Source organism: Drosophila pseudoobscura, chromosome X (assembly GCF_009870125.1).
Source record: "Drosophila pseudoobscura strain MV-25-SWS-2005 chromosome X, UCI_Dpse_MV25, whole genome shotgun sequence".
Taxonomy (NCBI): Eukaryota; Metazoa; Arthropoda; class Insecta; order Diptera; family Drosophilidae; genus Drosophila; species Drosophila pseudoobscura.
In genome coordinates, this window is record NC_046683.1 from 55,365,411 (window position 1) to 55,388,911 (window position 23,501).

Here is a 23,501-nt window from a genome sequence, read left to right on the forward strand (position 1 = left end):
GAGTATATACAATATACAGCCAAATAATCCACACTATAGCGATGACTATGATGATGATGATGATTAACTTTATCGTCATCATCATCAGAAGTCCGTCGAGAAGCCAAGCCAAGCCAAGCGAAGCGAAGCGAACGAACGGTATTTGTAGTAAAAAAGCGGCCAATAAACCGAACGCGTGCGGTTCAAGGTTTGGCCAAAGCCAAAAACGAAACTAAAACGAAACAACAAATACAACTAGAAGAGAGCCATGTAGCATGCTAGCGAATGACGAGCATACAGACGACCGACGACGGACGGCGGACTACGGACGACGATTGGGGCAGCCAAATGAATAACAATTAAATCTGAAAAGCATGAAATCATCTGCCGAGACCCGGGGTATCCAAAACTAGCACAAGCCGAAGCTCCATCACCATCACCATCACCATCACAAGCTGAAGCTGAAGCTCAAGCTGAAGCTCAAGCTCTGGCAAGCACTAAAATATGTATATGTATCCATGAGATACATCGCGGATGAGGCCGAAGCTCATTGACCAAAATGTGGCATGGAGCCGCTCTGCTACGCTGCCACATTGCCGCGCTGCCACACTGCCGCGCTGCCATGCTGCTGGCTTCTGTTACCGTTAAGCCAAGTCAAGCGCCCATTAACAGTTAAGACGTCGGGCCGCAGCAGTGGGGCCAATTACCCGAGAGCTCAGGGTAATTGACTCTGCCACAGAACTCTCTGGGTCGCAGATGGACAGAGGGGAGCCCGAGATGCTGCAGGAAGATAAAAGCCAAGTAGAACCCAAGTGCCGCCAGAAATCGGCTAAAATCAGTTTACTCGGGTCTCTGACTTTGATGTCAGCTCTAATTCCCAATCCCCATTTCCATTACGATTCTGGCTCTGGTCCCTCCTCATAGTCTCTCCTCATCCCATCTACTCGTATTTGTTGCTATGCAATCCATTCCCTCAGATTTTGGTAGGAAACTCCTACATTTACCACTGGCAGAATATTCTTCCTTATCGCCAAGATCATAAGCCTGTATAATAAAGCAATAGTTACGGATGAATACCTTTTCTAGATTAGACTTTGTTTCTAAAAACTCCTCTGCCGTTTCGGGCTCCCTTATTATAGGATTCCTCCCATGGAAGCTTTGCGTTTCGCATGTGAACATTCCCATTAGCCTTTCCCATTCCTGGACCCAGCAACAGTTCAAGTTCTTGTCGTTGTTGTTGTTGGTGTTGCTGTTTTTGTCTAGTTTATTACAAAATTGACCCACATATTTGCTTCGTATTTTGCGCCACGAATGAGTGGCCATTGTATGGCCACAGATACATTTGTATCTCACTCTACACATGAGTGTGTGTGTGTGTGTTTCTTGTTATTTATTCATTATTATTTTATTTTGTGTCGTTTCTCTTGGGTCTTTTTTGTGTGTGTGTGTGTGTGTGCGTGTGCTGTCATTAGCAAATAAGTTGGAGAGCTGATGGGCGGGGTCGCTATTGTCCGATGACATTAATGAACTTATATGGATGAACGATTCGGATTTGATGTGTCAACAATTTGGCAAATATCTTATATACACCACTTACGTACACACACACATGCATACAAACATAAATAGATGATCCCCAGAGAGTTTTAGGGTATTTCAGCTATGGAACCGAAGGCGAAACAGAATCGAGAATGGAGAACTTTCAAAACCATTTGTTGTACATACAAGCGGGGATTGCGTGTGTGTATGTGGTGTGTGTGTGTGTGTTTTGTTAGCCCTCATCGTAATTGACAGTTTTGTGCCAAGAATATACCGCAAACTGTTTTAGTTTTGATTTGGAATGGCAGCCGCCACAGAATGATACGCCTGGCTGCATTGGCAGGCCAAGATACGATACACAGATGCACAGATATAGATATACAAGTACTTGGACAGAAACTGATACACACTCGGAGATCCGAATACAAAGTGGAAGTGCAGCACAGCACCAAAGAAGTGACCTCTAAATGGAGAGAACACCAAGTGCCAGGCCAGACATTGAGGGAACTTGCAACCTGGCCACGACACGCCACGCCACGCCACGCAATGCAACGCCGCGGTACACCACCCCATCACACACCACCCTCACCTCACAGTCGCAGCCACAAAGTGAGGGAAGGTGCAGGCGAGCAGAACCACCGCAGCATGGTGATGATGTTGATGATGATGAAGAAACCAGGCAGCACGCAAAATATCTGCTTAATAAGTGCACAAAATGTTGAATGACTGACGGCTGGATGTGGCCTGCCACAAATGGAGACGGCTCGGGCTCGGGCTCCGGCTCCGGCTGGGGCTTCGGGTCTTCCATTCAAAGCGCTAAACAGAACAGAACCAAACGCTGAATGGACAGGGGCGTCGACAGTAACTGTTTCGGTGGGAGTGGGTGTGGCAAGGTGTGCTGCGGGGTGCTGAGGGGTGGAGGAGCATGAGCCAGAGAAGCGTAGCGTATCTTGCCAGTTACTTGGGGAGTCGCCTCTTTAATGACGTCTGTTTTTATTACAAAATGTATTAAAATGTTGCACAGGTGGTTTCTGTCGGTGAGGCATCGTGTGAGAGGCAGAGTGCGGATTCTCTCTGAGGTGGAGTTACCACGACGAGGCTCTGTGTGTTGATGAGCCTATTAAATGCTGTTGATGGCTTTCAGCTGAGACAGAGGCAGCGGCACAGGTAGGGGCAGGGGCAGGGGCAGGGGCAGAGGTTGTGGCAGAAACAGAGGCTGGGGCTGAGGCTGAGGCTGAGACAGTAGTCCGTTGTGTCCGCTTCCACTGGCTGCTGATGAGACATGCGATAGAGAAAGAGATGAAGATAGAGGTTTTTGTGGCCGTTGTCTGGCTAATGACTGACGCTCGACTGTCGACTGTCGACTGCCACTCGGCTGTGCCCCAAAAGCAGACAGACATGTTTAAAGTGGGTTAAAAGCGTTAAGCGCAGGCGGATCGGGGTCGCTGGGAAATGTCTTCTTCGTGCGGCAGTGTCCAAAAAGTTGTTGGTTGATTTTTTAGAAAAGATTTTGAATGGAAGCGGATGCAAATATGTATCTATTTGATGTATATGGACTTAAGTGGAAGAAGATTCAAACTTTGATTTAAATGTTCATGAAATTCCGCGAATGTATGGAACTAGAACAGCTTTCTGCAAAATCGCATCTCCTCTTTCTCCATTATAATGCAAATCTCTTCTTTGTGGCACTCCTGTGACCATTTAAAGCACTCTGCAGCATGAGGCACAACCCACATAGCTGGCTCCTGCACGCGGAAACCTCTTGGTGGCAAAGGAGGTTCTAAGACAGACCCCACCGTGCACTTTAGCTAATGTGTGTGTGCACCATTTCATATTTATGCGTAACCTGGCTCTGTCTCTGTCTCATTAGCAGATGCCTCAAGTGGCTGGAGGGGCACCATCAGTAGGAGACACGGGACTGACTCCATCTTTAACAATTTTCACTTGCACTTCACTTCCCCCATCAGCTTCCACCCCTCCACCCTTCTGGAGTTAATTTTATTTGCAAAATAAAGCGAAACAAACTTTAAATGGAGTCAAATGCCAATGCACACACACGGAAAGTACACACACACACACACAAAGAGAGCACGAGCACACACCAAGTGCTGGCCAGAGCCCCAGACGTCTGCCGAACAAAGATTGCACATACACATACCCATACACACACAAAAGCAACAAAAAAGTTCAAACGCCAGACAAGGATGCACCAAAGTGCAAAGGCAGCAGCAGCCAGTCGTCGGGGATGGGAAAGGGGGACCCGCAGAACGAACGGGCGAACGTCCAACGACCGAAGCATCGTCCAGAGGGCTGTGGGCAATGGGGGGGGAGACAGAGAGAGGGGCAGACTGGGAAGGCACTCGAGGCAGGCGACGTACAGTGGGGATTTTTGGGGAAAAGTTATAACATCTATAGATATTGAACTACCAGGCTGTTCTGTGATAACTTTTCGCAGATAAACATCGAAGTTCATTAAGACCTTTATAGATCAGCTTCAGAAGATCCAAAAATTATATCCATCATACGCATTTGGTAGCACTTTTGTGATTTATTGACTGTTTTTCGGGTAGAGGACCCACTGTGCGACGACGGGGCGACGCATCAGCGAGGGAACAGTGCTTGAAAAACGGAAAGCAAAAAGGATTGAACAACCTGGGTGATATGGCGGGAAAAGAAGAGGTAGAGGAGAAGGAGAGTAGAGAGTGGAGCAGAGCCAAACATAGGGGAGCAGAGGGAGAGAGGAGATGCAGAGGGAGCCCAGTGGAGAAAGGGAAAACATAGAGGAGCAAAGGGGAACAGTGCGGTGGGAGGCAATGCCCAAACAGCAGGAGGCGACGCACGTAAAGACGACGGCGACGGCGACGCAGTCAAGCACACACGCACTACGCCAGCAACACACAATCGCACACACATTCGCTGCTGCTGCTGCTGCTGCCGCTGCTGCTGCTGGTGGTGGTGGAAACAAGAACAAGTGCATTGACACTTTACGGACGGCCAGAGAGCACTGGGTAGAGGGAGGAGAGGCAGACAGACAGAAAGAACAGGGCAAAGGGAGATGGACTGACGTAAAGCAGAGGGGAAAACGGACAGAGCAGAGACGGACAGACAGACAGACGGACGGACGGCAAGGCGACTGCAAAGGGTGAAGCACCGCCAGCGGTGCATTTTGATAGCAGTCCGCAAGCAGAGAGCCCATAAAGGGATCGACCTCCAGAGCTCCACACAGCTGATCCACAAAGAAGATCGTGCAGGGGAAGGAGCGGCGGACAGAAGAGAGGGCAGAAGCCCAAAAACAGAGTCAGAAAACACACAAACCAACAAAAAATAAAAAAAATTTTATAAGAAAGAAAGAGAAACAGCAACAAAATTCGCGTTCGTTGCACCGAATCCAAAATTCGAATTGCTAAATGAGCGCTGGGAGAGGCAAAAAGCGAGAGGATGATAAGGAGTGGGAGGGAGGGATCAGAAGAGCGGGGGGTAGCTGATTATGATATTGCAAAATGAGAACAAAAAAACTCACAACTTCAACCCCAGACTCTCGCATAATGATGACGCTGGGAATCATCGTAATGATGTTTGTTGTTGCTGCTGCTGCTGCCGTTGCGATGTTGATGATAATGACGATGACGTTGCCAAACAACGCGCCACAAAAGCAAAATCAAGAATGAAATGCCACAAAAACAGCAACAGCAGCAACAACAACAGCCACATAAGAGATCTTTAAAGACAACAAGAAGGGAGGGAAATTCTTGACAGTCCGAAGCCTTGATACCCTTTAAGATCAATTGTTCTATGGAAGCCACAGATATTGATTCACTCGATATGTTCCGATCTGTACTCAAAACGTAGTTACACCGAAATACCTTTAAGACTAAGGGTCTGCTTGGCATATATGGAGCTTGTCATGGCTAGAGAAATTAACTTTGAGCAAGGATATGTGTATATAGTGACGCCACAAACCTATGTTAACAATCGTACTACTCACTTTAAGAGTACAAAAACGAAGAACGAGCATCCTCCTCAACGACAACGACAACGACGTTTATAGTTCAACGCACTGTCATGTCAGGGCAGGGTGCTGCTGATGCTGCTGCTGGCTCCAATGCTCTTCGACTGCTGCTGCTGCTGTTGCGATCAGTAGCGTAGCCATTGGCCAGTGCCCTGGGGTCTGGTGTCTGAAAACTCCTGCAACAGCAGAAGCAGCAGCACCAAGAGAGGAAGAGGAGCAAAGAAATCACTCACGCGCTTGCAACTCTCTGTCCCTCCCGGTCAATGATCGTGCGAATGTGTGGTGTCTGTGTGTGTGTGTGTGTGAGAGAGACCTCCTCATAATGAAGACAACGACTCTTGTTGACTTTCATTGACAATATGGTGACGGATCTGATGTTGATCTTATTATGCTGAGCCAGAGAGCAGAGCAGGGCAAAGCAGACAGGAAACGGTCGCTATCGATGGTCCACTAAGTGATCTGATTATGTTGAGATTCGATGGGGGGGAATGTGAATACTGGTATGAGGATAACAAGGGATGATCAAATTGACCGTGCTGATGACTTGCATCATCTGTACATATTTTCTCGAACGCGTATCAGTGACGCAAAGCTGTATCATCATCAAAAACCACTGATCAGTGATCAATTCTATTTATGATCACAAGAAACCAAACATTCTTTCAACTCAATTACAGTAGATCCTCCCCCACTACTATTGTGATCCGTATCGCTGGTGTTGTGACCGCTGCACACAGTCGGACAGCTTCTGCTGCTCAAAGAGTAGCACCCACTGCATGCCGTGCCACTTGGCTCTGGTCGATCATTGATCTTACCTACTTGGCGCTGTTAATTTGTATTATTAATTCAATCAATCACAGGCCCTGCCTGCCCTAACGATCGATCACCCATCCCCATGCCGTCCAACGATCCAATGATCCAACGATCGATTGGACGACTGCCTGCGAGCATTGATCTCATCTCCCGCTTGTATCTGTATCTTGTCTCTGTCATGCCACCGTCGTCTTGTCTCTGCCCCTTCGACAGACTACTGTATCTACGGGCACTGTACTGTGGTTTGGCATCCCACAAATGTGGCGGCGTTCTAGTTTTCCTCTGTCTATTCGCATTTTTGTCTTCGCCTTCGTCTTCGGCCTGCCCTGCCTGACGTTTGCCTCTTGGCTAATTTAATTGTTTGTTTTTTCATTAAGGCTCCTACAGCCAGATAGATAGATGGATAGATAGATGGGCGTATGGAGAGCGAGAGACTGGGATAGTGGGATGGTGGGATGAGGGGTATTTCTGAAGGCTTTTTTAGTTCATTGAAACATTTATAGCACAAACGCGCGCTCGCCGCTGGGCTGGCATTTAATTCGCTAATTGCTAATGCGCTCGCTCGCCGCTTATCAAATTGGAGCATCGAAAACCTATTTTGCTTCTTTTATTTCGTTAGTTTTTTTCGTATTTTTTTTGTTTTGGGCGTCTGCCTTTTTTGTTGCTTCTGCTGCGGCTGTGACTGCCGTTGTTTTGCTGTTTAATTTAGCCGCACATTTTAGTACAAATGTTTGATAAGATCCCGAACTCGAGTGGCTTGGTTCGGCATTACTCATACGCACTGCTGGCCCGGGACCCGTTTTCGCTTCCGGCTGTTGAACGGTTTTCATGCTCGTATTTTGAGCTTTTGGCAGATTTTCATATTTAATTATCGTTTTTATCTTTTTACTCTTTTTTGCTGCTGTTGTTGGTGGTAAACTTATGACGTTTCATGCATGCTCAATTCGCATTTCAATTTCGATTTTGATTCAGAAATACTAAATAAGTAAATGCGGTTTTTGGAACAGGTTCAAGATACGTTTAATGATCTGGTAATTTCGCTGAAATCCATATAAATACTGATGTTTCTCAGTGGATTGCTGATGACGATAATCTGCGTTAATTTGCAGCTTAATTGAAACGTTTATTGCCTGTTTTCTACAGATGTCTGATGAATCTCCCTGCCTTGTCGCTGGCAATTTATCTAAATTTCTATCCATTAAGCGGGCTTTGCTTTTGACCTGAAACCTCAAGCTGTCTTTGATCTAACCACTCAATCAGTAAAGCCACCCACTGTCTGTGACTTGCCCCACAAAATTCTGCAAATTTCCACACCACGCTCACCATAGCGCCAGAAGGCAACTGGATTTTCCGTTTTTCCGTTTTTCGTTTCTATCTAATTAGGTAGTCAAAATACAAGGGGAGAACGCTTCTCGACTCCCTGTAATATAAACTGTGTCACTAAACAGAAATCTCCGACAGAACAGAGCCAGAGTCGTGGAGGCAGGAGGCAGGAGGCAGTAACGGAGGCAACAGCAAACTCAACTTTGCCCAGAGAATTGTGTCAAATAGATAAAAAAGAAAAACGATGCCAGCAGCAACAACAACGACAGCGACAGCAACTGCGACGACAACGATGATGGTGATGGTGATGGTGATGATGATGATGATGATGATCATGATGATGGTTATGGGGCAGACAGCCACTCCTTTCAGCAGTTGAGGCAGCAGCAGAGGCAGTTATAATTATAACCTCAATTCCCGCTTTGCTTTTGGAACTGTGCTGCTGCTGCGTGTTTAATAAGAGAAAACTGGCCCCGAAAATTGTAGAGCATTTGAATAATTTTACAAGAATGCAATCAAAAATAAAAATAAAAAAAAAATCAAGAAGAAAAGAGGCCTCCACAGAAGTGAAAGACTACGAAAGAGATTGTCCAAAAAAAGTAGGCGGTGGCTTTTGTTGATTTAAATGGCACCCAAAAAGTCAGTCATGGAAGAAAACAGATAGGCAGGCGGAGAGACGGACAGACAGACAGACAGATAGACAGACAGACAAACAGACAGACGAGCGGACACATAAGCGGAAAGATAGACAGCTGGACAGCTGGGCAGCGGGACAGATGAACAGATGAACAGAGAGACAGCCGGACAGAGAGAGACAACTATTCAAATTGAGGTCATTCATCTCGCTTCGTTGAGCCCGCTTAAGTGAATTATGTATACGTAGATACATTTGAGTCTGGGAGAAGGGGGAAGACTCCACATAGGAGGGGGCAGCACTGAGTAGTGACGGGGAGGGGCAAGCGTAGAGCAGTGGGCAGAAGGTGGGACAGAAGCTTAGATGAGCATGTGAATGGATGGGAGGCAATGTACTCAGAAAATAGAGAGAAAATAAAACTATTTTCTATTTCTAGCGCTTTTTACCCCTCTTAACACTCCAGCAATGGAGTGGGGTGGGGTGGCGTGCGGTTGGGTCGCTACTCATTTACACTTCGGGCTTTGGGCTACGGGCTTTGGGATTTGGGCTTTTGGGGAAAGCCTTTCTCCCAGCCGCACAGAGAACATGCTAATTGCTCGCAATTAGCCATAGAATAGAACTTCCATCTACATCTACATCCATCTACCTCCATCGATCCCCCTCCAGCAAAGCAAAGCATAGCAAAATTCTGATTGATTGACTCGAGATCGACGCCCTCTTCTTGAGATTTGCATAAATATTTGTGCTTATCTCTATATCTCTCACAATTCTCTGCACAATTTGAATTGGGAATTTGGATATTAATGCCTTCTTCTCTTCTCCTCTTTTGGTTTGGTTTGCGTTGCTTTACTTTGCTTTTGGTTCGTTTTGGATCCATTTGATTTTCTTATGGGAGTAGGTCAGTACGAAATTTGCATACTATGCGACGAGTGTTTGCCTTTGATTTCTCACCCGATTTTTTATTCATATTCTGATTCTGATTCTGACTGTTTGCCCTGCCCCAAATATGTACGCGAACACGTGCTCCGCTTGCCTCTTTGGTCCGGACTGTGGGTCATTTGTTGGGGGATTTCTTTGGACTGCGATTGGAATGCTGGTATGCAGGTATGCGGCCCCCTCTTATGGTGTTTATTTTATGAACTCGCTTTTCTCTCTCTCTCTCTCTCTCTCTCTCTCTTTATATTGTCGTATATCTATCGCTGCAGAATATTATAAAACAAACGTAAACTGAAGTCGAAAGATTAGGGACAAGGGAATGTCCGATACGAGTATGGCTAGGACCATTAGAATTGGGGTCAATTGCAGTGTCCACAAGTGGCAACAAAGAGGCAATTACATAACACCTTAACATATAAAATGTCCTAAGCTCTCCACACATCCAATCAGTGCGGATCCATCCGCATTAAAGACAGCATGAAGTCGGGTAAGCATCGACAGCATGGGCATCAGTCGAATTCTTTACGAGGAATATCCTTTGCAGTTCGAGTTAACTTGGGACTCCTGCTCCTGTTCATTTGCACGGTACAGGGCCAGGCCCAAAAACAGGACTATCCTCCTTGCGATTCGGATTCTTTTTGCATTTGCAGGGACCATCAGGTGGGCGATCTGCTGCCCGACTGCGATGACTGTTCAGGGTACATCTACTGCGGCCTGGACGTCATACAGAAGTTGAAATGCAGCCAGGGGGAGATCTTCGACAGCAGGCTCAGTGCCTGTGTGCCTGGAACGTGTCCTCGCAGAGATTGTACAAATAGCGTTCTATTTCCAATGCACCCAGCAAAGTCCCCTAAATGCTTCAACAAGGATGGGGTCAATTTGGATATATTTTGCATTTGCAACGACCATCAGGTGGGCGCTTTGCTGCCCAACTGCGATGACTGTTCAGGGTACATCTACTGCGGACTGGACGTCGTACAGAAGATGAATTGCAGCAAGGGGGAGATCTTCGACAGCAGTCTCAGTGCCTGTGTGCCTGGAACGTGTCCTCGCAGAGATTGTACAAATACAGGAAATCCAGGAGACCCAGTTACACCAGCGGGCTGCACCAATAAGGAGGTGAACTGCAGCTTCCATGGCCAGATCCTGCCCCATGGCCAGCACTGCCGCTTATTCTGGACCTGCGTGGAGGACTGCCCCATGCTGGGTTTCTGCGAGCTGGGGATGTGGTTCGACCGGGAAAAATTCGTGTGTGATTACCCATATAATGTCAGGAACTGTCCGATCAATCAGGATTAGCTTGATCCACTGTAAATACCATTTACAATCCAATCTAATCCAGTCAAATTCAATAAATATGTGTCATGGCAAATCGAAGCTGAACAATTCTCAATTCAACGGTCATTAGACTGCAATTGTCCTAATGCACTGGCAACATTCAACAGCCACCAAGCAGCCGCAGCAAACAGCATTGCGATAATTTACGCAAATTGCATGACACAATTTTGTTGGTTGTTAGTTTTAGTTTTAGTTGTTGCTGGTTTTCGCCCCAAGCGGGTGGGCGGTGGCTGCGTGTGACTTGTTGTTGCTGCCGCTGCCGCCGGCATAAAGCAACAAATTTAGCACGCAACTAACAATTTTAGCTGTTCCAGATACTCCGACTCACACACATACACACACACACACACAGGCACACCCAGGTGCATATGGAACAAAAAAAAAAACAAACAAAAGAAGCGGCTAGAGCTATTTAGTTTGCGACACAACGAAACCCCAATACACTTTTTGATTTGAACTAATGGAAATTCCGGGAAATATCTCTAAAAATGTAGACTTCAAATACAACGAGGATCCCACCTGTTAAAAGAACTTTCGTAAGACTTTATCGGAAATATCTATGCATGAGGAGAATCACCATTGGAGATTTGATACATTTTAAGAGGTGCTGATCAGATAAAATGGTATTTCCCTCATATTCTCTCTTTTGTTAGGGTATCCACGAAAGACTCCTCAACTCTGTAATTCTTTTCCTTGTTTTTTGTTTTTCGTCGAACGGCGAGCGGCAAACAAACAACAAACTTTCACCCGGCAGTAAGCCGCAGCATTTTGGACAATTTCGTAACTGGGTAAACACACACACTCTCCAGCTCTCACAGACACACACTCACACTGATACTCCCATGCAGTCATGCAAATGTAGAGTGCATAAAGTGCAGGCAGCGACGACAGGTGAACGAACGACCTCAAACGAGGTCAGGCAGCAGCAACAGCAGAAGCGGCAACAGCAGAGGCTCGGGGTCGGGGACAGGGCAGGGCAGGGCCATTCATGCGCACGCTAAAGCCCAAAAAAATATCAACTATACATTATATGTATATCCATCCACATAATCGTACATATGGATGTATGTATGTGTTGCTGGAGCGCTCCGCCAGTTGGCCCTCTCTTCGCATGCTAATGGCCGCTGCTCCAGTCCGAGGGAGAGACGGTGGTTGGGGGTGGAGGGGTAGGAAAAGTAAGCTAAATGCGGGCAACATTTGGCCACTTTACGGCTGCTGCTGATGCTGCTGATGCTGCTGATGGTGCTGCCACAGATTTTGGTGACCCAAATCCTTTTCCCCCTGGCCAGAAGTGGGAGCTTGGCTTGGCTTGAACCGCACTTGTATGCGGATGCCCTGGCTATGGTTCTGGCTATGGCCTAAACGAGTTTGCTCCCCCCCCCCCCCCCCCCTACTCCCATCTTTCTCTCTTTCTTGGCCCACTCTTGGCCCTCTTCCGCCTCTGCTCCGCTCCCCGCCACTCTGCTCGTCATTTGGCTGCACTAAATCACTTAAGATGCTTTTAGCTGGCAGCAGCAACAGCAGCAGCAGCAGCGATGGGAAAAAGTTTCAGCTTAGGCCAGCAATGCTCCACTTATTTATGTTGGCTCCCCTGAATGGGCCTGGTCCGGACATGGAACGTGTGTAATGGATGATGTTGACCTGAACCAAAGTGCCATCGTGCCATCGAGCCATCGAGCCAAGGCGTGCGATGGGTGTGCTGTGTGAGACTCTGTGGGTGGTGACAGGTGACAGGCGAATGTGGAGATGATACTGCTGGCCAGGCTCCACAAAGATTGAATAAGTAATGATGGGGGATTATGGGTGGAAAAAGAGTAATGTGGGTTAATTCTCTTATAGCGAAGAGGCTCCATCAGATATGTACTCCCAGTCCACTCGTACTCGTACGCTCAATGACAGATACTTCTCCATTATGGATTCACACTCATCCATCGATCCATTGAGCTGCTCTGCTCTGCTCCACTTCTCCCCAACTCAAACCGCTGCTCAAGCTCGCACTTTTCGAGGGCAGACTCCAGAGATTCGCCTTTGAAATCTGCAAAATCAATGGACACAAGTATGTACGAGTGTGGTGCGATGGGCAATGAGCCGCTAATTGAAAGCACCTCAAAAGAAACAGAGCAAGAACGCCGAGTGCCCGCCACAAGCAATTAGCGTTGACTGCGATTTGAAGGTGGCATCCACGTCTGCCCCATAATGCAAATCCAATGCTGGACAGCCACCACCCCACAGCCACTACTGGGAGTGGTGTGTGTTTGTGCCATTGTTATATTATGCCATAATTAATTTACGAGCTGTGACAATTAACGCCAACGAAACGCCAAGTCTTTATGGCTTTTGTGATGTGTGGGTGGGCGTTGAGAGGCGTGACTCTCGGGCCAATGAGAACTCCAAAGTGTAACTGTGACAAGGTTGGTGCGTGGTCAGGGGAAAACTCTGGCCCAGAAATACAGCAACCGTCCGCTAACGACCTGTGATCCTTCATTCTGGTGGGGAAATATGTGGGTCAGTGTGCTGTTGGCCAGTATCGGCTAATGGCCATCTTTCACTTTGCATGATGCTGTGGCCAGTGCTTTGCGTGATCAAGACTTTTCCGGCATCGGCCACGGCCACGCTGCGTATGCGCAATGCATGCGAAGTTTCTTTCACTTTAGCTGCTTTATTTTACGATATTATTTGTCTTGAATGCTGACGCATAGTGGCCACACCACACCACTGTAGAGCAGGGCACGGACAGCGGAGGGGCTGGGGCAGGCTTTCGTCATTTGGAAACCATCGCCACGGACGCCGCCGGCTACCGAACGGACCACAATAACAAGACAAAGCTGAAGAAATATACACAGAAATACACATATAAGGCGAAAAAAAGAAGCAGCAACAGCAGCAGCAGCAGCAACAACAAAATCACTTGCCTCCGTTTTCATATTGAGCACAGTGGGTCAATGTCCCACTGATAAAGTGAGCGTGGTGCCCGTGTCCGCCGACCAGCCACAGCCACAGACAGTAACAGCCGCAGCCGCAGCGCCAGCGCCAGCTGAAAGCCAGCAACTGGAGCAGCTGCGTCTGCTTTTGCCCGTCTGCGTGTCTGTCAGACTGTCTGCCAGCCAAATGCGATTTTAATTAATAAAACATGCTCAGACGCGAGTATTTGGTTGCACAAAGGAAATTTCATGTTGTGCAATTTACGAAAAGAAAATTCAAATGGCCAAAAAACCTCAGGCTAATGAACATCACTTCAAAATGCGAAATACATACATATATTGAAATTGAAATATTTTCCCCCGACAGACGGCTGCTTGCCTTTCCATTTCAACAAGTTGTAGGACACCGAAATTTTCTAGTTGATAGCATAGCAATGTTGGCAATTTGCTACAAAGCCAAAGCCAAAGATACATATGTATCTACCGGTGTGTGACGCATTTATAAGATTTATGCGTGTGCCAGTTCTCTTTTCCATTGCTGGGGATTTGAATAAATACTATACCTATGTATATATAAATCTGTATGGGATGCCAGAAGTGCTATCATGTTAATATTAATTGACTATTTTGTAGAGAAAACTATATATTTAAATGGGAAATAGTTTTGTGACTAATCTGTAGAAAAAAACAAACCGAACTAAAAGTAATCGTATTCATGCTCTATCTAGAAGAAAAAACACACTTTTAAACGTTATATTAATACATTTTCTAGAAGATTGGTATTTCTTAAAAGTGTTGTAATTTCACTGCATTGTTTTTAAGACGATTCTAAAAAGATTAACACATTAAATGCTTCTCCCGATTGGAGTTCAGGCACGCCCCCAACTGGGGTATCTACATTATTTATACATGTATTCTACATGAATCATACATGACTTCTACACGTATTATCGTACGAAGTTCAAAAATGTTGCATAGTTTCGGGCTGTTTCTTACTGTTTCTTCGTAGCCAATCTTATAGAAAATATACTTTACCACTATACCACTACCTTTCTCTTACAGCTGTACGTTATGGTCGCGTTCCCAAGCGATCCCGTGAGTTGAACGGAGCAGGGTCCACTGCAGGAGGATCTGGAGCCACTTCCACATCTGGATGCCCTTTGTTGGCCGGTGCGCCGCTAAATGTGGATGATTCCACGGTGAACAATTTGCATACAAATCAACTGCAGCCACAGCAACAGCAACAACAACAACAGCAACAGCAACAAATATTACAGCAGCAGCCGCCGCACGTGAACAGCGTCCGTGTGAAGACACCGAGTACACCACAAACGCCACAAATGTGTTCGATTGCCTCCTCGCCATCGGAGCTGGGCGGTTGCAATAGTGCCACCAACAACAATAACAACAACAACGGCAGCAATGCCAGCGGGGGTAGCGGCGTGGGCGTGGGCGTTGTAGTTGTCGGCGGACACCAGCAAATGGGCGTGGGTGCCCATACCGATGTCGGTGGCCATCAGGTGACCATGTGCCACGACGGCATGGCCGGCACGGCCAACGAGCTGACAGTCTACGATGTGATCGTTTGCGTCTCGCAGGCGCATCGCCTCAACTGCTCCTACACGGAGGAGCTGACGCGGGAACTGATGCGACGTCCAGTGACGGTGCCACAGAATGGCGTAAGTACTGAAGCCCTCTCCTGTCAGCCTTGGCCACCTAGTAATGTATTCTCCCCTTCTTCTTTGTAGATTGCCACCACAGTAGCGGAGAGCCTGGAGTTTCAGAAGATCTGGCTCTGGCAGCAATTCTCGGCCAGGGTGACGCCCGGCGTCCAGCGGATTGTGGAGTTTGCGAAACGCGTACCTGGCTTCTGTGATTTCACGCAAGATGACCAGCTGATCCTGATTAAACTGGGCTTCTTCGAGGTTTGGCTCACCCATGTGGCGCGTCTCATCAACGACACGACTCTGACGCTAGACGATGGCGCCTATCTGACACGCCAGCAGCTGGAGATACTCTATGATGTAAGGAAATCCCCCTGACCACCCATGCATTGCGTATCTCTAATGTTGCCACTTCTTTCAGACCGACTTTGTCAATGCCTTGCTGAACTTTGCCAATACGCTGAATGCCTACGGGCTGAGCGACACCGAGATCGGCCTATTTTCGGCCATGGTGCTGCTGGCCTCGGACCGGACCGGACTCAGTGAGCCGAAGGTGATTGGACGGGCTCGGGAGCTGGTGGCCGAGGCGCTACGGGTTCAGATCCTGCGCTCCCGGGCCGGATCCCCACAGGCGCTACAGCTGATGCCCGCGCTGGAGGCTAAGATCCCCGAACTGCGCTCGCTGGGGGCCAAGCACTTCTCCCATCTAGACTGGCTACGGATGAACTGGACCAAGCTGCGACTGCCCCCGCTCTTCGCGGAGATCTTCGATATACCCAAGGCCGACGACGAGCTGTAGGGGGGGATACACAGAAGGAAGATTCCCGAGACGCCCAGGGCCGTGCAAAGCAACCGCAACAAATATTCTACAACTTGTAGGCTTAAGAACTTAGCGTTAACAGAGAAGAGACGATGCGAAGAGGTAGTGGAGACAGCAGCATCCAAGATTAACTGGAATTACGAGTAGTTACCTAAGCTTAAAGGCATATTAGCAATGTTAAAGGCGTTCGCAGCGATTGAGACGATCGAAGATGGACTAGAACTCCCCGCTGAACATATCCATGCGCAAACATAAATTATTTATTTCATTGTTAAACCATCATCAAGCTCCACTCTGAACATCACATCATCCAATTCCCATCCTGTCCTGTCCCATCCGGCGGCACCCTCCTCGAGCAATCCCAGACCCCGCTCTAAGCACTGACTGGAGGATCCAACAATAACCATTGGCCAGCTAACCCAAGGCATCTATCTATACAGAACTCGACTGAAGAGCGAGCGTTAAAGTTCGATAAAAAGTTTTTTTTTTAATAATCTTAAATTACTATTAATCGGATACGTTATCGGATATGATATACCATATACGTATGTATATGTACACCTAGAGATACGGACTTAGAATAGTCTGAAAGCATAAAGACCCATTTTTTTTTTTTTTTGCTTGAATAAGTTGAGGATTGAATCGATATAATATACGAGTACATATATAACTTGATATCGCAATCTGATAAACCAATGCCTATGATGACCGATGCGTTTATTGTATCTGCGTGTAAATAAATCTAAATTAACTTCTAACATTAACTTGCTGCGACTTGATTATTATTTATCCCCCAAAATGGCCCCAATCAGTTGCTCGATGATCTCTCCAGACGCAATCTCGGATAGATCGTCTCCGGCAACAGCCTCCATTGAAAGTGTTCAGTTATTCACTTAAGATCAAAACTTTTCACATGCCTACGATTAAGATCTTTCGGTTAGAGAACCAATAGTTTAAGTGCTTTAAGGCTTCGTTTGTATAACTTGGAACAATCAAATTGTTTGATCAATTTTTGAATAGATTGGTGCTAAATTTGTGTGTTACGTTTACATTGAAATCAAATAAAAAAAAAAAACAGACAGAAATGAAACAGAACAAAACAAAACTAAACTAAACTAAACTAAACTAAACTAAATATATACATACCTACATAAAATCTATCCATATATCAAATATATGTCTGTAAAAATCAAAAAATCAAAAATGGATCCTTCTCTAAAGCTCTGCATTGATTGTTGAATTTATATAGAACAATATAGAATTTTGTACATTTTATTAGTGTGACAAAAGAAAATATTGAATGTAGAGGAAGCTACGATCCAGAGCGATCGGTCGGGCCCTCGACTGGGCGTAGCTACCATTTTATGCTCCATGTGTACCTTTCGCTTATTGAATTAGAGTATCGAAAATCAATATACTATATATACGTACATACATACATATATATAGACTATGACTTGCAATATCTTAGAAGACACACACACCACTTAATATGCTAGCACAGATTTTATTAAGTCTCCTCCCGCTTCGACAATATTCGACCCCATGACCTTAGTTATGATTTCAAAGCAAACCCAAGTCCAACCTAACAAATCTCTGTGTTAATTTTGTAAACCAGTGCGCATAATGGAACTTTGTGAATGTAGCATTAACAACAACAGAACAACAAGAACAGATTTTTAAATTACCTAATTAACTTATACATACATAAAATACATATATGATATACATATACACATACGAGTATATATATTATAATAAATATATAGATACAATTTTTTACCTACTGTAGCTTTGATTACATTTTTCAATGATGTGTCAAATTTTAAATGGTATTAACGATAGTCCATAATACTCGAACTCTCTACAACTACAGCGCATAAATAAAGAAAGAAAAATTGATCAAATTTGAAAATTGACAAAGAACAAACGCCGACATCCTACGAACGACCGCAAGCTCTCGCTCATCGCTCCACTCGAAATCAAATACAGTGCAAAAAAAAACGAAATATGCCAGATATACATATTTATGTATACGTATGAATACTGAAAATATATCAATATCCAAAAAAAAAGCATTGCTTAGGAATACACACCCATAAATGAGTCGGAAACCATTCGACCACGCTATGCCCTGTATCCCAGAGAACACTTAAATTTACATGAGAGCCTACTACAAATTTGGTCTGGAGTACAGGGTATGAGCTCCATAAAGATATGAGGCAAGCTCGCTTTACTAACATACTAAGAAATAGGAAAAAAAACAAAAACAATATTCATAACACTAAGCCGCAAACAAATTACAGCAACAAATAAGCAAAAGACGATAAGAACACTGCAAAAACTAATCTGAATGAAAAACATACGCAGATTGTAATAAAATTACAGAAAAACAAACAAACAAGCAAACGTCTTTGAATAAATCGATAAACATCTGTAGAATAGTACACTCACCATTCAGAACAGACGATACTATACGATGTATGTATGTTGATAATATAGAATACTCTATACATGAGTTTTATTTGGAAATTTTCATGAGTAAACAATTTCGCATCATAGTTTTAGGTACACGGTCGGTATAATTCAAATGCATATTAGTTAGTACGGAATGGATTCACCATTTATAAGTAGATTGGCTAGTCGTCACGAGGCTGGGGATAGAACTGAGTGAGCACCTTTGAAATATCCTGGGCCAGCTTGGGCGAGGCGGCGGCCAGAACACGACGTGACATAATGTCAAACTCTCCGCCAGCGGGATCAATAACAACGCCGCCCGCCTCGCGCACTATCAAGTCGCCGGCACACACATCCCAGGCATGGATGCCAAACTCGTAATTGGCATCTGCGGCGCCCAGAGCCACCATGCACATGTTCAGGGCAGCAGAGCCCAGGACGCGCAAACTATTCGAAAGAAAATTGAACGAAAAGCCAAAGTATGACGTTCCATAAAAACATACCCGTGTACTTGCTTGGCCATCTTGGCGAAATTTTCGTTAACCACCTCCATTTTGGCCTCGTCGCGAGTGGTTCCGAACTCACTGGTAACCAGAGCCTTGCCCAGCTCCTGCTGGCCACTCACACGGATCCGACGTCCGTTGTAGAAGGCGCCATGACCGCGACGGGCTGTGAAGAGCTGCTCCAGTATGGGATTGTACACCATGCCGATCTCCGTTACCTTGTTAACCTTCAGACCGACCGAGATGCATGAATGGGGAAAAGCATGAACAAAATTCATGGTACCATCCACAGGATCAATGATCCAGGTGGGCGCATCGGTAAGCTTGTTAACACCGGCTCCAGTGCTGCTCTCCTCCTCGCCAATAAACCTGCAAAAGAGTCAACATTACCATATCGTTTTCCTGCTCCTTCCTGCTTGCGTGTACTTGTGGTCGGGAAAGTGCCGACGAACGACATCCATTAGGAGCTTCTCCACATCCTTGTCCGTCTGGGTGACCAAGTCAATATCTCCACTCTTGCACACAAACTCTTGACGCGTCTCATTGTTGCGGGCAATCAGCTGCAAGGGAAAATTCCATCGCAGGAAAGTTTCAAGTGTTATTTCCACCACTTACGCGTCCAGCCTCTGTCACGACGTTGCTAATGACTTCGAAGCACTTCTCCAAGTCCACGTTATCGCCCATTGTGTGGTGTTTCGCCGCGTTCGCGTTGTAGAAACAGAATGGAGCTGTTTTCGGCGTTATAATTCGTTTTAATTTAATTAGGAACATGCGATCAGCTGAGTGGACTTATCGATAAAATATACTGTCCGACTCTCAGAAATATACCAAAATATACCGTCTCATTCAAGTTCTATATTCCTCGATTTTTATATTCCGTCGAACATTATTAGCTAGATAGAACATTTAGACCTGCTCACATAATTTTTTTCGATTAATGAATCAATTTTCTACTTGGCCACTTTGTTTTGAATACTTGAATTGTTTTCTTGCTACGGCGATTGCTGTTTTTGCTCCTCAATATAGCGTCTCGTATGATGACAAAACCGAACTTAGCTCACTTAAGCCCCCTCTTTTTAAATAGTTCAACTACTTCGGATAAATACTTCAGATATAACATTAAGCCATGCCCACATAGTTTTTTACGATTGATAAATCATTTTTCTATTTAACTGGCTTATTCTTAATACTTGCTAGTATTGGGTTTTGCGTCAAAAAGGTTATAGCGAAATAGGTAAAAAAAAGGTTTTAGCGAAAATGGGCAAACAAAACAAACGAAGGATAGTCGTTCATATTTCTATATTTTGATATTCCGTCGAATATTACTAGCTAGAAAGAACGCCCAGCTATGCCCACATAATTTTATTCAATTAATGAATCTGTTTTCCACTTGACTGGTTTATTTTAAACTCTTGCTTTTGTTGGATTTAATCAAAAAAAAAGGTTTTACCGAAGAAGGTCAAACAATTAAACCGTAAGAGAAAAATCGTTCCTATTGCTCAATTTTGATATTCCGTTGAAATATTCTGGCTAACTTCTAGTTATAATTTTAGGCCATTGATGAATACATTTTCTACAAGATTGGCTATTTTTAAGTACTCCCATTTATTGTATTTTGACTATAGCAAGGTGTAAATAAAAAAGGTCAACAAAAAAACAGTGGCAACAACGTCAACTGGAGTTTGGACATAGCTATACCCTATTTCTGTTTTAACACGTTGCGTTATCGATAACTAACGTTTTGAAATGCGATTTGAATTACATTTTTATTCCATTTATATTTAGTTAGTAACTGAATCATTTATTGGCTTAGACTTATTGGTTAGCAGTCACTGGTGGTTTAGATTGGGTCGGCGACTCACTACTCGAGACTAGGGAATCGGATGAGTCGGTAAAGTCAGTTTGTGCGATAAAATCTTTAGTCTCGACTTTCGGGGTTTTGGATATTGGCTGGTCGTCGCGTGGTGAGGGATAGCTTTGGTCCAACTGATCGGATAATTCTCTGGCCAAGGGCATGGAGGCGGCTGCTAGACAGCGCCTGGACATGAGGTCCAGCTCACCACCGGCAGGATCGATAACGACTCCACCGGCTTCCTGAACCAGGATCACGCCCGCTGCCATATGCCAGATGTGCAGACCAAAGTAGTAGAATGCATCGGCAACTCCCGAGGCAACCATGGCCAGGCCCATGGCCGAGGAGCCAATGGAACGCATCCTGCAATCAAAGAGATTGGATATGGTCTTCGATCTTGGACCTTGTGGATTGGACTTGGAATTGGACTACTTACGCATGGGTCTTCTTGAGCAGACGCTCGGTATTGCTGAGGACAATCGTATTGCGATCTTCGTTTATTCCCGTGCTGTACTCCTGTAGGACGAGGGAATGCTCCAGACTCTTCTGCCCGCTTGTCCTGATGGGCGAATCATTCAGGTAAGCGCCCTTTCCTCTACGGGCCGTGTACATTTCGTTCATGGGTGGATTGTAAATGATACCGAACTCGGGCTGCTTATTGATTATCAGAGCCACTGAGATGCAGTAGTAGGGAAAGCGGTGCACGTAGTTCATCGTACCATCAATAGGGTCGATGATCCAGGTAGGTTCATCTGTGAGCTCCACCTGGCCAGTATCTGTCTTGGATATGGCCTCCTCACCAATGAATCTACGAAGAGGGATACAGTTGACCTCTCGCACGTAGTGGTAGACCTGAACTTACTTGTGGTTTGGATACCGCGCGCTCATCTCTCGTATGAACTTCTCCTCCACCTCGTTATCGGTGCGGGTCAGGATATCGTGGTCATGCTTTTTGGTTGTGTACTCCTGCCTAACCTTGTTCGCTTCCAGCGCCATGACACCCGCCGCCTTCACCTGTTTGCTGGCCACCTTGAAGAGCTCAGTCAGAGAGGGTGTCTCTGTCAACGCCATATCACTTCCACTATTTTCTAGAGAACCTTTTTCATACGGTTTTGGTGTTGCTGTCCCCGCTATATGGCTTTCACTAACTTCTTTATGCATTAGCGGTTTCTTTGTCGCTGGTACATCATTAGCTTCTGTACTAACATTTTCACTCTTATCTGGCAGGGGTTTAGTGCTTGTCCTTGTCCGAGTAAACTCCTTCGACGGATCGATGGTATAGTCGGTGTTAACCCTCTTGTTGTTATCCGGTTCATCCTCCGGGTCTTTCCATTCATCTATCGGATTACTCCTACATGGCAGACCACAAGCCGGGCTGCAAGTCGTCTTACCGCGTGGCTGTCCTCTTCCTGGCAGAGGACAAGCACCCGTAACACAGCCACTACTATAAATTGTGGGCGGTGGCATTCGCACGTCCTCCGGCCTCAGAGGTGGTGCAGGTATATTGGGATTTTCTGGCTTCGGTTGTGTAGCTTCTAACGCAGCTTCTTTTTTTTCCAAAGGGGGTGCAGCTGGTGAAGGTGGTGAAGTTGGTGAAGGTGGTGAAGGTGGCGAAGGGGGTGAAGGTTCCGCTTTCTGTTTTGCTTCTGCCGGCTGCACTATCAGTGGTTGTCTCTGTATATCCGCCTGTGATACCGGCTGTGATTGCAGCCGTGACTGTGACTGCGATACACGTTCCTTAGTTGCCTGTTTTTACGGTGGGCATTATGGGAAAAGTTCTTGGCAATAGAAAAGATAGCTTTACCTTTGGCCTTCGCTCGGATTTCATGATGCGCTCCACCCTAGGATCCTGAGCTGTGGCTCTAGTGTCCTCCAAGCCGAAATCCGTGGCAGCATTGTAGGGCTGCTTATCGGAATGGGGCTGTGGTTCTATCCGAGATTCATAATGAGGAAGCGGAGACATTGACTGCGATTCAGGTTCGGTCACTGGCACAGATTCGGTTTGCAGTGTTGGGGTAATCGCAACTTGAGGCTGGGGCGTTACTGGAGCTCTATGCTGAGACGTAGCACGCCTGACCGATCTGCCACTCTGCGTCGACAGTCGCCGCGCGTCGTCAGCCTTTTTCAGAGCCGCCACTCGTGGATCCTGCTGTGTGGCTATATGGTCCTCCAGACCAAATTCTGTGGCTGCATTCGTGGGCCGTGGGGTTTCTTTACTGTCATTTTTCTTCTCGTCTTGGTCAGCCATTCTGCTGATCTGGCCGCTAACTATTTCCCCACTGCCACCAAAAAGTCGCACGCCTAAGCAGAGCCGAAAATTTTGTTCGTGTTTGTGTTAGATGTTTAGACTGGAATGCTCATCCTGGAAGTGTTATTCCAGGCTAATGAGATCGCCAATAGTAGAACATACGAGTATCTATGAATTTCGAATCGTTAGCAAACTAAACTGAAATGATGAAATGATCTATCCGCATATATCTTTCGTATATTCAGATCCAAACAGATTGAAACAATAAACTTTATTATACACGTACATACGTAGATATACACATTCATTTATATGTATGTACCCCAATAAATATATACTCGTATATGTATATTTAGACCTTGCCAACACTCTGTAAAACTAACAAACTTTTTACACCCGTTCTAGGGACAGCTGCAGCTGCCCCACCCATAGCCTCATTCATCATTCATGATCCATCATCCATTA

The 23,501-nt window shown here is 45.8% G+C and overlaps 4 protein-coding genes across 8 annotated transcripts in view; 2 read left to right on the forward strand and 2 right to left on the reverse strand.

Moving 5' to 3' along the window:
* The window catches only part of Eip78C (Ecdysone-induced protein 78C), a 39,788-nt gene extending 22,021 nt beyond the window's left edge, over positions 1-17,767 (forward strand). For all 5 annotated transcript variants that reach the window (XM_033384095.1, XM_033384094.1, XM_001354035.4 and 2 more), the window contains 3 exons: positions 14,555-15,171; positions 15,241-15,516; positions 15,578-17,767. In XM_033384095.1, the coding sequence (XP_033239986.1) occupies positions 14,555-15,171; positions 15,241-15,516; positions 15,578-15,955 (1,271 nt within the window). In that variant the 3' untranslated portion in view covers positions 15,956-17,767. The remainder of the gene's footprint in view (positions 1-14,554; positions 15,172-15,240; positions 15,517-15,577) is intronic.
* LOC26534294 (peritrophin-48) lies at positions 5-10,605 on the forward strand. The gene is made up of 2 exons (XM_033384097.1): positions 5-9,720; positions 9,778-10,605. Exons 1-2 carry the CDS (start codon positions 9,711-9,713, stop codon positions 10,530-10,532), a joined length of 765 nt encoding a protein of 254 aa, XP_033239988.1. The 5' UTR covers positions 5-9,710; the 3' UTR covers positions 10,533-10,605.
* A 703-nt stretch (positions 17,768-18,470) lies between the features above and the next one.
* On the reverse strand, positions 18,471-19,739 carry LOC6900873 (inositol monophosphatase 1). The gene is made up of 4 exons (XM_002135194.3): positions 19,552-19,739; positions 19,363-19,496; positions 18,937-19,305; positions 18,471-18,880 (listed from the first exon to the last, which is right to left on the reverse strand). The coding sequence occupies exons 1-4, from the start codon at positions 19,705-19,707 to the stop codon at positions 18,616-18,618; spliced, it is 924 nt and encodes a 307-aa protein (XP_002135230.3). The 5' UTR covers positions 19,708-19,739; the 3' UTR covers positions 18,471-18,615.
* Positions 19,740-20,686: 947 nt separating this feature from the next.
* Positions 20,687-23,173, reverse strand: LOC4813681 (neurofilament heavy polypeptide). The gene is made up of 4 exons (XM_001354036.4): positions 22,593-23,173; positions 21,651-22,534; positions 21,225-21,596; positions 20,687-21,151 (listed from the first exon to the last, which is right to left on the reverse strand). Exons 1-4 carry the CDS (start codon positions 23,034-23,036, stop codon positions 20,752-20,754), a joined length of 2,100 nt encoding a protein of 699 aa, XP_001354072.2. The 5' UTR covers positions 23,037-23,173; the 3' UTR covers positions 20,687-20,751.
* Between the last annotated feature and the right edge of the window lie 328 nt (positions 23,174-23,501).